This window comes from Aptenodytes forsteri, unplaced genomic scaffold (assembly GCF_000699145.1).
Source record: "Aptenodytes forsteri isolate BGI_AS27 unplaced genomic scaffold, ASM69914v1 Scaffold282, whole genome shotgun sequence".
Lineage (NCBI taxonomy): Eukaryota > Metazoa > Chordata > Aves > Sphenisciformes > Spheniscidae > Aptenodytes > Aptenodytes forsteri.
Genome location: NW_008794089.1, coordinates 234906 through 247242, shown reverse-complemented (window position 1 = coordinate 247242; position 12337 = coordinate 234906). Strand labels below are relative to the sequence as shown.

The window sequence follows — 12337 nt, the reverse complement described above, 5'->3', positions numbered from 1 at the left end:
GAAGTGGTGGAGTCCCCATCCCTGGAGGTATTTAAAAGACGAGTAGATGAGGCACTTAGGGACATGGTTTAGTGGACATGGTGGTGTTGGGTCGACGGTTGGACTCGATGATCTTAGAGGTCTTTTCCAACCTCAATGATTCTATGATTCTATGAACCAAGCATGGGTACCCAGGGTTCTGCCATTGTGGAGAACTGGATTCAGACTCTGATCCAAACAAACTGTATGTTCTTAAAACTCAAAGGGATTTTCAGTCTCAATGGGGTTTTAAGTCCACTGTCAACTGAAATTTCACATTTCATGTCCCACAAGTCCTCTGAACACATCACTTGTATTTTAACCTCTACTAACAGAGCGATACAACACAGACCTGAGCTGGAATACTATGTATCCCAGATAGGATACTGATATGCTCAAGGTCTATGCCTCAGGAAAGAAAAAAAAGGCATCATGCATGCCAAAGTAGTCATTAAATTTAATAACAATAACAAATAATGATGCTACTAACTTGATAAAGCAAACTATTCATACCTTTTGGAAGTTTTGTTTGGGGTTTTTTTTCGGGGGGGGGGGTTGGTTTCTTTTTTTTACAAAAACTCCACACAGAAGAGAATGTGCTTACGCACACATATAAACATATATATACACACATATATATATTTTTGTGTGTGTGTCTGTATATATATGTGTATGTATATGAATAGTTTGCTTTATCAAGTGAGAGCATGCATGAGACACACGGACCTATCAACTGGTAATGGAAGGTAAGGAGGAGTGCCATCAGCTCCCAGTCAAGTGAATTTTCCCAAGTTCTTAATGAATAAAAATAAAAGTTAATTAGTTAAGGCTAAATACTCAGGAGAAAGTTATCCTCAAGGTTCTTAAAATGAGCTTCTGACAATAACTGCTGAATAATGCTCTAAAGAGACACTGAGCCATATTACAACAAAAGGATGTCAAAGCATGGGACTGGTGCACGTATCATCACTGAAGAGAAAAAAAAATTTTCATTCAGGAAGACATACGAATATTTGGAAGGCAGTTAACAGCGAGCCAAAAGCATTAGGAAGGAAGACAGAGCTACAAGTGACACAGAATAAAGAAACATAAGAAAGAAGACCAAAGAATAATTTTGTGGGAACCATGTAATCGTGTAATTATGAAAGAGCAGACCCTTGGACAAGGATTTTGTAGTGCCGTGCCAAAGGAAGAAAAGCAGCCAGGACTCCTGATCAACAGACTTCTTCAGCTCACTTGATACTACTGACTGAATTATCAAGGCTGTGCTTTTGTCATATACCGGAAGACTCTCTACTCCTTTGTTTTTGATACAATTCTAGATTCTGAGATTTGCCCTCTTCTACATATATGGAATTTACGAGAGGGGGAAACGAAATTTATTCTAACCATGTTACCTTTCTTAATAAAAAAAAATACAACCTTATTACTTTTCCTTGTAGGGCTTAGGCTCAGGACACAATTCATATTTATGTATGAGTAACCAGTGTCACAAACTTGAATTTCATCTTGCCGTCAATTACTTTACAGACACGAACACTACTTTTCATACTAACATTGCTGAACAATGCTCAATTCTATACACATCTGTCCTGATGTTACTAGAAGACAATTGAAAACAAAAGCCTGTTACAGATAACTTCCTTTTACATATTCTTTTTGACAAAACTCCAAACAGAAGAAGTTATATTCTAGTTCCATTTGAGATGCAATAATGAAATGTCAAGACCTCTGCACCAAATACTTCCAAAAACTATCACTCTAAATCAAGCAGAATGATTAACAACTCCACAAGTAGAGTAACATTTCAATAATGCCTCATCACTTCAGTCCACAGTGTTGCTATAACACAGATAGGGATGCCATTGATTTAAGGAACAGAAAGCTGTAGTGGTTATGAAAGCAACTTTTAAAGGATAGAAACTATAAGAAATTACTTTGTCACAGGAGATCTGCTCATTTTGATAGCTAGTGTGGTAAATATTTTAACAGTTAGTTCTCCCACTGGAAATTCCATAACATCACATCACAGGAAGTAATTCTTATACATGCTTGACTATTACAGTGACATCAAGCTAAGAGAAAAATTAATATTGCTGCTGGCAGGAACCATTTGTCTATAGCTCTAAGTACTCTTACTGCCAGCTATCCTATCTCCAGCATCACGATAGCTCTACATTACAGTGGTACAAGAGATCTTACCAGTAGAAAAAGGGTGGGAAGCCCAGTGCTGAGCTGACAGAGAGGATGCTGCTCTTGCGTGACAAATGAGGGAGAAGAAAGTTGCTGCTTTGACTTAAAAATTATGCGGGATTTGAACTCAACCAGGCATCTAAGCCTCAAGCACAAAAGTTATACTGCGAATTCTTAACTCACTGGCCATTCAACTCCACAGACCATAAAAAGGTTCTCCATATTGCAGGCAGAAGGTTATACATTCAAAACCAGAATCAAGCAGTAATCTTCCTGCACAAACGTCAAGATGAGAAAAAGGGAACTTCCTAACCACAAACAGTGGCAATCACACAGAAGCTTACGCTGAAGCCATCTTTTCTCCAGCTCATCCTGACTCATAAACCCAGATGCCTTTAACTCTTCAAACAGGTCTAGCCCACACACGTGGAATCAGTGGACATGTTGTGCAGAGTAGCTTTTCTTTCACTATTTTTAAAGGTGAAATAACAAGCTAGTCTTCTTATGCGAGAGGAACAATTTTTATAGCTCTTATTTAGAATGTGACTAGTTTATCCAAAAACACATCTGTGTTATAGCATGCAAAATTATTCTAAATGACAGTGTCTGTTTCCAAAACCTTTGGAAGACAAACATACAGCTTCATAACAAATCAACAATAAATGGTTCTGTTCTGCGAAGAGAAAAGGCACTGCAGAATCCTTGGCTTATAAACTCCAAAGATTTTCATACGAAGCATCTTTTACATAGCTGACAGGGAAGAAAAAAGGTCAAAAGTATCAGACAACTTAATCTATTCCCATTTCGTGCACTATTCCCAACAAAAAATACTACCAGACAAATTCCACTTATTGCAGGACACATACAGTCTCACTGTGAAAGAGCGATTGGAACGGAGATTGAAACAAACAGTAACAGAAGCCAGCTGACCCTCCTAGATGTGTTAGTACTGCAGGGCTGAAAACAGCACTAGCAAGTAGCAGGTCTTATGCTTCTCAATAAATAAAAAAAGGATGACAAAGCACAAGTTTCACAGAATGTGAAATATGATGCTTTTATTAATTTTTCAATGGAAAAATGGATCACCCTTAAAAGACCCTTACATTCTGAACTCAAATACTGAAAAAAGAAACAAATATTAAGTTTGACCTACAGGACAGTATTTCTCAGAAAGATGCACAGCAACTGAAGTCATGAATACACTGTAACATTCAAAAACCCGCTAATACTGGAGCCCAGTATCTCCTCTTTGTAAACTACTGACTGACTTCATCACATCAGTCCAGCTTGCAGCTTTCTAATGAAGTAGTACAGCAAGATCAAATACAGCAACAGTAAAAGGAAAGCACTAGGCTGTTAGACCTTTTCCTCGCAATATTTCATTTGAAGCTTCTGATGACATTTTCATGTAAATTTTATATCTAAAATCACTAGGAATTACACTGAACATTGAGTCCCAAAACACAGAGTACAGAGGCTATATACTGTAATCTAACAAATTTACTGCACACATATATATTTTTAATTATCACATATCAAATTAATACTTGAAATGCAGAGTTTATTCTTTATTACTCAGGATCAAAACAATACAAAATAGGCACAGTTTGCATGCTATCAAAACCTACCTCTCTGATTAGCTTTGCTCCTTTTGAATGTTCATGTTGATGACATTTTCATGTAAATTTTATATCTAAAATCACTAGGAATTACACTGAACATTGAGTCCCAAAACACAGAGTACAGAGGCTATATACTGTAATCTAACAAATTTACTGCACACATATATATTTTTAATTATCACATATCAAATTAATACTTGAAATGCAGAGTTTATTCTTTATTACTCAGGATCAAAACAATACAAAATAGGCACAGTTTGCATGCTATCAAAACCTACCTCTCTGATTAGCTTTGCTCCTTTTGAATCCTTCATGTTGATAGCTATACTCTGGAGATAAAAAAAAATACAACAGTAATCTATATGAAAGCCCTTCTGGTGATTATCAGCCTCTCTAAACATAACCAACAGTCAAGTTTCACACTACAGCTAAATCAAATAAGTAAATTTTAACACACACCTACCTCCCCCTGCAAAAAAAATTCTGTTGGTAAAGCAATCTGAACTGTCTCACCAATGGAACAGACATGCACCAAAACAAGCCTGACAGATATGGAGCTAGGAGCTGCACTGCAGTCTGTCCATTGTATGTTTGCACAGCACCTACTACTGCAAGTACACATGGGGACACCAGAAACATTTGTTTCAATGGCAACAAGCCATTAAACAGCTCAGGCATGTCATGAAACTTCATCTTCATCCTGAAGTTTCACAAGCTACCTTTAGCCAACCTAACTGTGGTATGATGCCTGCTCTCCTCCAGCTCCAGCTGCCAGTTGATGCAGGTCAGCTGAACTGATGCACCTGAAAAAACCAATCCTTCAAATAAAATAACCCTTACTTTCAGCAGGGTTCATTTTCAGTCAATTTGCACAAGCACCTGAGGACTGGCAGGACCACTGTTGCTTTTTGAATTTGCCTCAGCTGACCACAGCACCATACCAGAGGTTTGCAGCCTTTTTTGTTCAAAAGAACTCTTTGTTTTTCTCCTGAAATTTATTCATCATAACTTAAGGCCAATGTAACTATTGCTCCATTATATATGTTAAGAATCAAACAAAGAAGTGTTATGTCTTCAGTTGTAATCACAGAAAACATAGGCTAATGTTCAATACTGAACTCCATTTACCTTCTTATTTCTATTGACACTGAGAAAATAAACACTTTCTGTTCCAGCAAAAGGTGGGCCCCAGGCTCTTGTATCATCACCAGCTCCTGAAAGAAATACCATCACATTTTCGTAGTTGTCCAATATCCCACTGCTAAAAATAAAAAGAATAGAAAGTTTTCCTCCAACATCATATTTAAACCACCTAAGCTTCATCTAGTGGGCAGGACAAAAACTAGTTTAATTTTTAGGATCAATAAATCATCAAAAAAACACCTAGAAGTGAACATGATTAAGCAAAGTGAACACAGTGTTTGCTAGTGCTGGGATTACTTTTAGGTTTTAAAATATTAATATACAGCCACACACCACCAATGTATTTGCGTGGTTTTTTGGTTGGTTTTTTTTGTGGGTTGGGTTTTGGTGGGTGTTTTTTTTTTTTGGGGGGGGGGGGAGACGGACGTTTTTTGTTTTGTTTTTTAACTTAAAGCAGAGCTCCAATGCCATTCTTTTAGGCAACCTGGAAGAATTTAGTAGAAGCTCTTGCCCCGCGCCGAGTCACACAGTGCACATGGTCAATAAGCTATTCCTGAAACATGCTGGACACAATGTCAAGATACCACTGATCAGCAATTACTTGTTAAGCTGCATGCTGCAGGAACACCAACAAAAAGAAACACTTGCTATAGCTGGTGCAATCCCCCACCTCCGTCCCTTCCAGAAATGCTCCTGCCTTAAAGAAAGGCAAGATGGCATTAAAGCTGCTGCAGACACTGATGTCACTGTATCATTTATGCTTAATTTCCAATCCTAAACCTTTCTTAAATGTCATGAAGCCTGGCAATCTATTTTAATTAGAATTAAAACTAAGACTGGTAATCTATTTTAATTAGAATTAAAGCTAAATTTAAATTCAGATATAATCATCATCGCGAGTGCTAGCAAGCATGCACATTCCTATATCTATTTCAATATCTAAACTTTATCTACTTGTTAACTTCATGTGAGTGAAAACTTTTCTTAGTGAGGCAACACAGAAGACTCTTCTGATACTAGCACAGATACAGAAACAAGCTGAAGGACCTTTGGTCTTACACAATATAGCCACTGTCATCATTATGCTCTATACTATGGTAACACAAAGTCTACAGCCATTTAAGTTCAACTGTGATAGAAGCTAGACAAACATATAAATTACTCATCAACATTTGTACTGTTCAGTATCTCAAAGAACTATTTTGGTTCAAGCGGGAAGCTGGGGGGGGGGAGGGGGAGGAAATCTCTCTTCTGTATGTTACCACTTCAAGCCATTCAAAACAAAACATTTCAGTAATACTTTCCATGTAGGATGCTAGTGTGGCTACTATCCTTTATGGATTAATACTCCTGTGAAAGTAGACATCCACACACAGAAAGAGCCGATTACTCACATTCTAAAATGTTTGAAATTCAGCATTCTCAGGCTGCCCTTCTCCTTCAATCACAAAACAAAATTCTAAGAGCTGGAATGCAAATCTCCAAAACGGTTACTTCATACTTAATCGCTGACATTGCTCCATTCCTACCACCTAGATACTTGGAATAATACCACTGTCAGTCTCATCTGATAGAACAAAATTGCTGCAGCTTCTGCCCTGTCACAAAAGTGAAAATGTTTGAAACAGTGGTGAGTGATTAAAGATAACCCATAGGTTGATGTGACAAAACTTTTGTTAGACATTCAATGTTTTGTTAAATGTTCAAACATTCAATATTTCCCATTTAAAATAAAATACGGGGAATATAATATGTTTTGCTATCTCGAGTGCGTAATTACCTTCACCAGCTCTTTTCAAAACTAATAATACCAAAAAAGAGAAACTTAAAACATGGAAACTTAATGAAGGAAAAAATACATGACATAATGTGCAGCTGCTATTGCATAATTACATGCCTCAAATGCGTAATGATGCATAAAACTGAAAGCCAAATGCAGGGAATATTTCTAAAAAAGAACCTAATGCCATGCAATTTGTTATTCTTCTTGTATAGTCTTACGAACTAAAAAGTGTAGCTATTCCATAAGAATGAAGCATTTTTTACCATTACCCAATCTTCAACAACGCTTTGAATAAAGGCATATGCTGAGTGGAAAAAGAAAACCATTGCGTTAAGCTAAAATACACGCGCACACACACACACAAAAATCTATTTATGAAGCTAATTACCCAGAGTCAAATCAGACTCAGAAGGAGCTACACAAGATTCTGCATCGAAAACACACTCAAAGCTCGTTAACCTCAGACACTTTCAGCACTAGCATGAAGATTTTCATGCAAATTCAGAAATCTCCCTTTTCCAATGAACTCCCATCTCCACCTATACAGGAATATCAGATCCTGGACTGTAAAGATACAACTACCTCATGCAGAAAATAACTTTTGTTCATTTTGCACAATTCCAAAGAAAGATTTCTCTGACAAGGTAATTTTTAATTAACAACCTGAAACTGTACTGGAATATTAACATTATTCTCAGGAGAAAGTTGATTTAGTATGCTAAGTCACCTTATACTTTACCAGTCAAAATGCTTGCCAACCCGACTAGATCTGTATAGTATTACACAAAAGCAGTATTAACAAACAACATACATATTTTAAATGCTGATATTACCTTTCTTCCTTGTAATAATAAAAATGAAAATAGAAGGTGGAGTTTCTGTTTCCAAAATTAAAGTGCCTGTCATTTTATCAGTATTCTAATCCTGAGTAGTAAGATGTATTCCTGTTTAAAATTATCTAAGACATTTTAGCTCAGAGAGAACTGAGCTGAAGATTCTGAATTCCCAAATGGGAAAAAAGCCTTTTCCATAATTCTTATTGCTGGAAGGATTTGTATGTTTGTCAAATTTTGTATGTCAAACACTACACTTAAAACTCTGTTTTAACCCTCTCACCACATTACAAAAAACCACCATACACCTAAGCATTCACAAGCCCAATTTAAAATCCAAGCAAAGTCCAAACAATTCAAATAAAATCAATTTAGTTTTGAGTGATGGAATAAAGCACTTTAGTAAGTGATGACTCAGTACTGTTTTGTACATTAATATCTGGAAAAGCTACCTGACCGTACAGCTTCAACCTTCTCACACTCTTTCCTAAATATAGACACTGACTACTTCTGATCAAAACACACATACATGGAGCACAGTGTTAAGCTTAAAGCAAACAGATCATACATGTATAAGCAAACCTACTAATAACTAGTTCTCTACCATGCCAGAAATAGTACAAGGATGTAAAAATTTTGCCAGAACTTGAAAACTGCTGGCTCAAAAAAATATAAATAGCTACAAAATTATTTCTTAGCACAATACCATACACACACTGTCACCAAAAACACACCATCACCAAATAAACAGACTATTGTCTTTCTAAATATTTTCAAAAGTTTTCAATCTTGCATTCTCAGTCATGTATTACTTAAAATACATAAACAACTATTTGCTAAACTACCCCACATTCTTATTATATCTAAAATAGATATATAAAAATCTTACCTGGTCTTTCCACTTTGATAACTTCAGCCCCTAGATCTCCTAAATTCATTGTGGCAAAGGGCCCTGCAAGCACCCTGTAATATTAAAAAGAGGTTGTTTTCTTAGTTTTTCCTATCAGAATATTTGCATCTAGACAGACTGTTCCAAATTACAGACAAAACACAAACCTTGTTAAATCAAGAATTTTCACACCATCCAATGGCTTTACATTAGTAGCACCTGACAAGAAACAGAAAACAGTAACTTACTCTCGAATCTTTTTTTGTAAGATATGTTTCTCATTGGTAGTCTGAAACACTGTTTTTATGACGATCTCCCATCATCCTCCCTCAACTCCCTCCCCAAATAAAGGATAATAAAGCTTTCCGCACAGGTAGGTTATTAGGAGTATATTACATTAGTAAAGCCTTTCAAAGTTGGAAAACCTTATGGTTAACGTTGCAGAACCTGTTCTAAACACCTAGCAATTCTACAATAAAGCTACTTTTTAGAGATATTTTTATATGTGCCTTCCACAAACACTCATATAGCTTTTAAAGACTAATCTGAAGAAAGAGCAAATAAAAGCATAGCAAGCAACATCAGAATGACACAAGCTAAAACTAATGGGTAGCAGACCAATATGAAGCACAGCATCCTCACAAAGTGTTTTGACCTGTGTAGACCTATGCACTTGCATCACAAAAAGAAAGAATATCTGCATTTCAAAAAGAGGTTACAAAACTGAAGACAGAATATATGAACCAAGGAAATACTCATTCTAGCTTTAACTTTCAATAGCAGTCGCACATGCAAGATAACTACTAGGAAATCACAATGCTTTCCTCCTTCCCTCAGCCCTTCCAACCTGACTAGCTCTAAGAAACAACAGCAGTGGCAGTAAGTGTCACAGACAGAACAAGCAATCTCATAGTCTAGACCACAGGTTTGCCAACTATCTCTTGGGTGACCTTGGGTTATCTTCTGCTAACTCAGTGTCTTTAATTGCAGGCTGGGAATGCAAAAAACTTCACCACCCCATGTGGATGGTAATTTCATTATTATTTGGAAGGTGGTCTCATACCACAAAATTAATTTAAAAAAAAAAGCACCTGGCCAATAACACCACAAAAATTACACAACACTAACTTGTGGTAAGCATCTCTTTTTGGTGTTTGTCCAGGTAAGAGAAAGATGTAAAACATGGGAAAAAAAAAAAAACACACACAAAAAAAAATTAATTCAAGCAGAGACTTCTTTACAGAACAGTAAGGAGAAAAGAACCACAGTCCCTCAAAGCATGCAGGGCAGTGTGGGGCGTCTCCTGAGTCATGCAGCAGTGAATGCCTGTGTCACCTGCTTTACACTCCCTCCATCAGACCTGAGCCACCCTTCAGTTACCCCCATAACTCTCCCTCCTACCTTACTGCATATACAGTAAGAAGGAGATGGATATAGAGAGATATGTAATAAAAAAGCTAGAGATACGAAGCAGCATTGGGAATTCAAGGCTTCTACTAAAATGTTTTCATTCACTGTACTGCTCCCAGTGAGAACACTTGCATCCCATTCTTCATCTTCAAGACATTTTCCTCAATTACCAATTACTCCAGAGGGATTTGGGGGATTTGAGTTTAACGGGTTTTGGTTTTTAATACAATATGCAGACCAAGCAGCATGTTGAAAATGTGCTTATCTAGGAGTGGCTATGTATTTTGCACATTTCGAAGCCTTTAGGAAAACTCAGGCTGCCACCTCTCTTCAATGCTGCACACCTCAGTGAAAGTTCCAGGTGTTGGAAAACACTTGCGCTAGTGCCAGGTAAACACTGCAGATCCTTCAGCATAACCTCGATTTTATCAAGTCGGCTCTAGCTGAGCAAGCACTTAAGCATATGCTTGTCTGTTAAGGAACTGAGTGCATCGTTGGCTTCACAATGGCATTACTCTCTGTTTACAGAACATATGTAAACAACAGCTTTACTGAAGAGCGCAGCTCCCTAAAAAAAAAAAAAAAAAAAATTTAGTTAACAAAAGGGTCCATCTTCCTCTATTCTTTCCACACCTTTTAAAGCTGCGCTCTCTTACTCAATGGCTCACTTATTCTCCTCCTGAGCCAGCATTTAGCATTACTTGCGTTTCTCACAGATACACTACCAGAACAGCAGCAACTTTTCAGAACCAACAGGTTCTCTACCTGTGGCTGAGTTGCAGGAATCCATAAAGATATTTCTCAAAGAAGCCTATAGAGTGTTAAGATTAGCCTGTAAACATGCATTTATGCATAACTAAGACTGATGAATCCTTACTAATTACCATATTACTCACATTATGGTAACATCTAACTCTCCATTCAGGGATTAGGACTATTCTATAGTTGGAACAGAACAGGAGAGTACAATTGTTGTTTCAGAGACAAACAGACCATTGTGATTTTTTTTTGATGCCACTAAATAACACTGATGTCCACAATGATGAAGAAATGCAAGAAAGATCAAAAGGTTGCTTTTGAAAATCTGAGAAAAAAATAGACCTGTTAGTCTCTTCAAAATAGAAGAGCACAGATATTCACAAAAGAAAACATATAGGACCTAGATTTGCATTCCAGCAAGACACTAATTTGTTGAAACAATTACCACAGAAAGCCTTTTGACCATCAGAGAAACAGCAGTTCTGGTACACTGATCCTGAGTACCCAAGTGCTACCAACCCCTTATTGCAGGAACAAAACCAAACAAAACCACACCACAAACAAACAGAAGAGATGAGAACTGATCAGCATTGACCAGAAGCATCTCCTGTTTGGGGCTGGTTTGGGTTTCCCCCCCCACCTTCTCCTCGCTAGCTTCCTGTCAGGCACATACCCAGAGTTACTTTTCCCACAGAGTTTTTTGTTGGAATTCTGGCTCAGTAGTCTAAATTCTCTAAAATACGAACTCACATTTTTCTCTTGTATTTTTGCTTTTAATTATTCCAGTAACTTGATGACTGAAAGAAAAACCCACTCTCCCAGCTCTAACTACATCCTATTTGTAAACTCTTTATTCCCATGATGCTTGAATTTACTGTAAATTAGACAGTCATATGTATCTTTTACAAATAACTTTGATGAAGAATAAATAGATCCACTCACTCTCAATACGATTTAAACTCTTTAGTTAAGCTCAATAGGTTGTCCCAAGGTTGGTCTAACGTAACAATATGAGTAAGCAACCAAAGGAGAGATCGTTCTACAGAACAGAAATTAATTTTCATGTCACATTCCCAAAAAAAGCTTTCCTTTATACTTGTGGCAGAAGAAGGCACTGAGAAGAGAGTTGATTAGTACATTTAATATTTTTGTACCAATGCAAATTAACAGTAAATAAGTAGATTCCATTCCAATTACATCAGTTCCAGAGGACATCACTCCTTAAGTCTATTGTCTCTACTTTGATTGCACAATCAATATTTTTTAATTTATACATGCAACAAGTTATTATCAAGTCCATCACTACGGTGGATTAATTCACTATCAATAGGTACACTCCAACTGGGAAGGCGCTCGGTGTGTTCATCTTGGGAAACAGAACTCCAAACTTCTTCCAATTCTAATGCAATCAATGCAATTGTTAGTATTTTTTAATGTTATTAAATAACAGAGAAATCTGAAAGCGAGAGGGAAATGGCTTTGTTGCAGCTTGGTTTTATGTTTCTTCATTAAAAACAAACAAACAGATAAGTGTATGAAGTTAGTTTCGTAACCTTTGAGAAATCAGGCCTAGAATTGGACAAGCAGGCACTTCCCCCCGCCCCCCCGTTAGCTGCAGCTGCCCAGAGCGCTGACCCGCGCCCTGCCACACGCGAACCAGAGCTACCAGCAGCGCGGCGCAGCCGCT

At 37.2% G+C, this 12337-nt stretch overlaps 1 protein-coding gene across 1 annotated transcript in view; it reads right to left on the bottom strand.

The window, feature by feature from the left end:
- The window catches only part of SUGCT (succinyl-CoA:glutarate-CoA transferase), a 332361-nt gene extending 323663 nt beyond the window's left edge, over window positions 1–8698 (bottom strand). The window contains exons 1-4 of the mRNA XM_009274789.2: window positions 8649–8698; window positions 8482–8555; window positions 4962–5047; window positions 4112–4162 (exon numbers count right to left, since the gene is read on the bottom strand). Of these exons, the coding sequence (XP_009273064.1) occupies window positions 4112–4162; window positions 4962–5047; window positions 8482–8530 (186 nt within the window). The 5' untranslated portion in view covers window positions 8531–8555; window positions 8649–8698. The remainder of the gene's footprint in view (window positions 1–4111; window positions 4163–4961; window positions 5048–8481; window positions 8556–8648) is intronic.
- Window positions 8699–12337: the final 3639 nt, after the last annotated feature.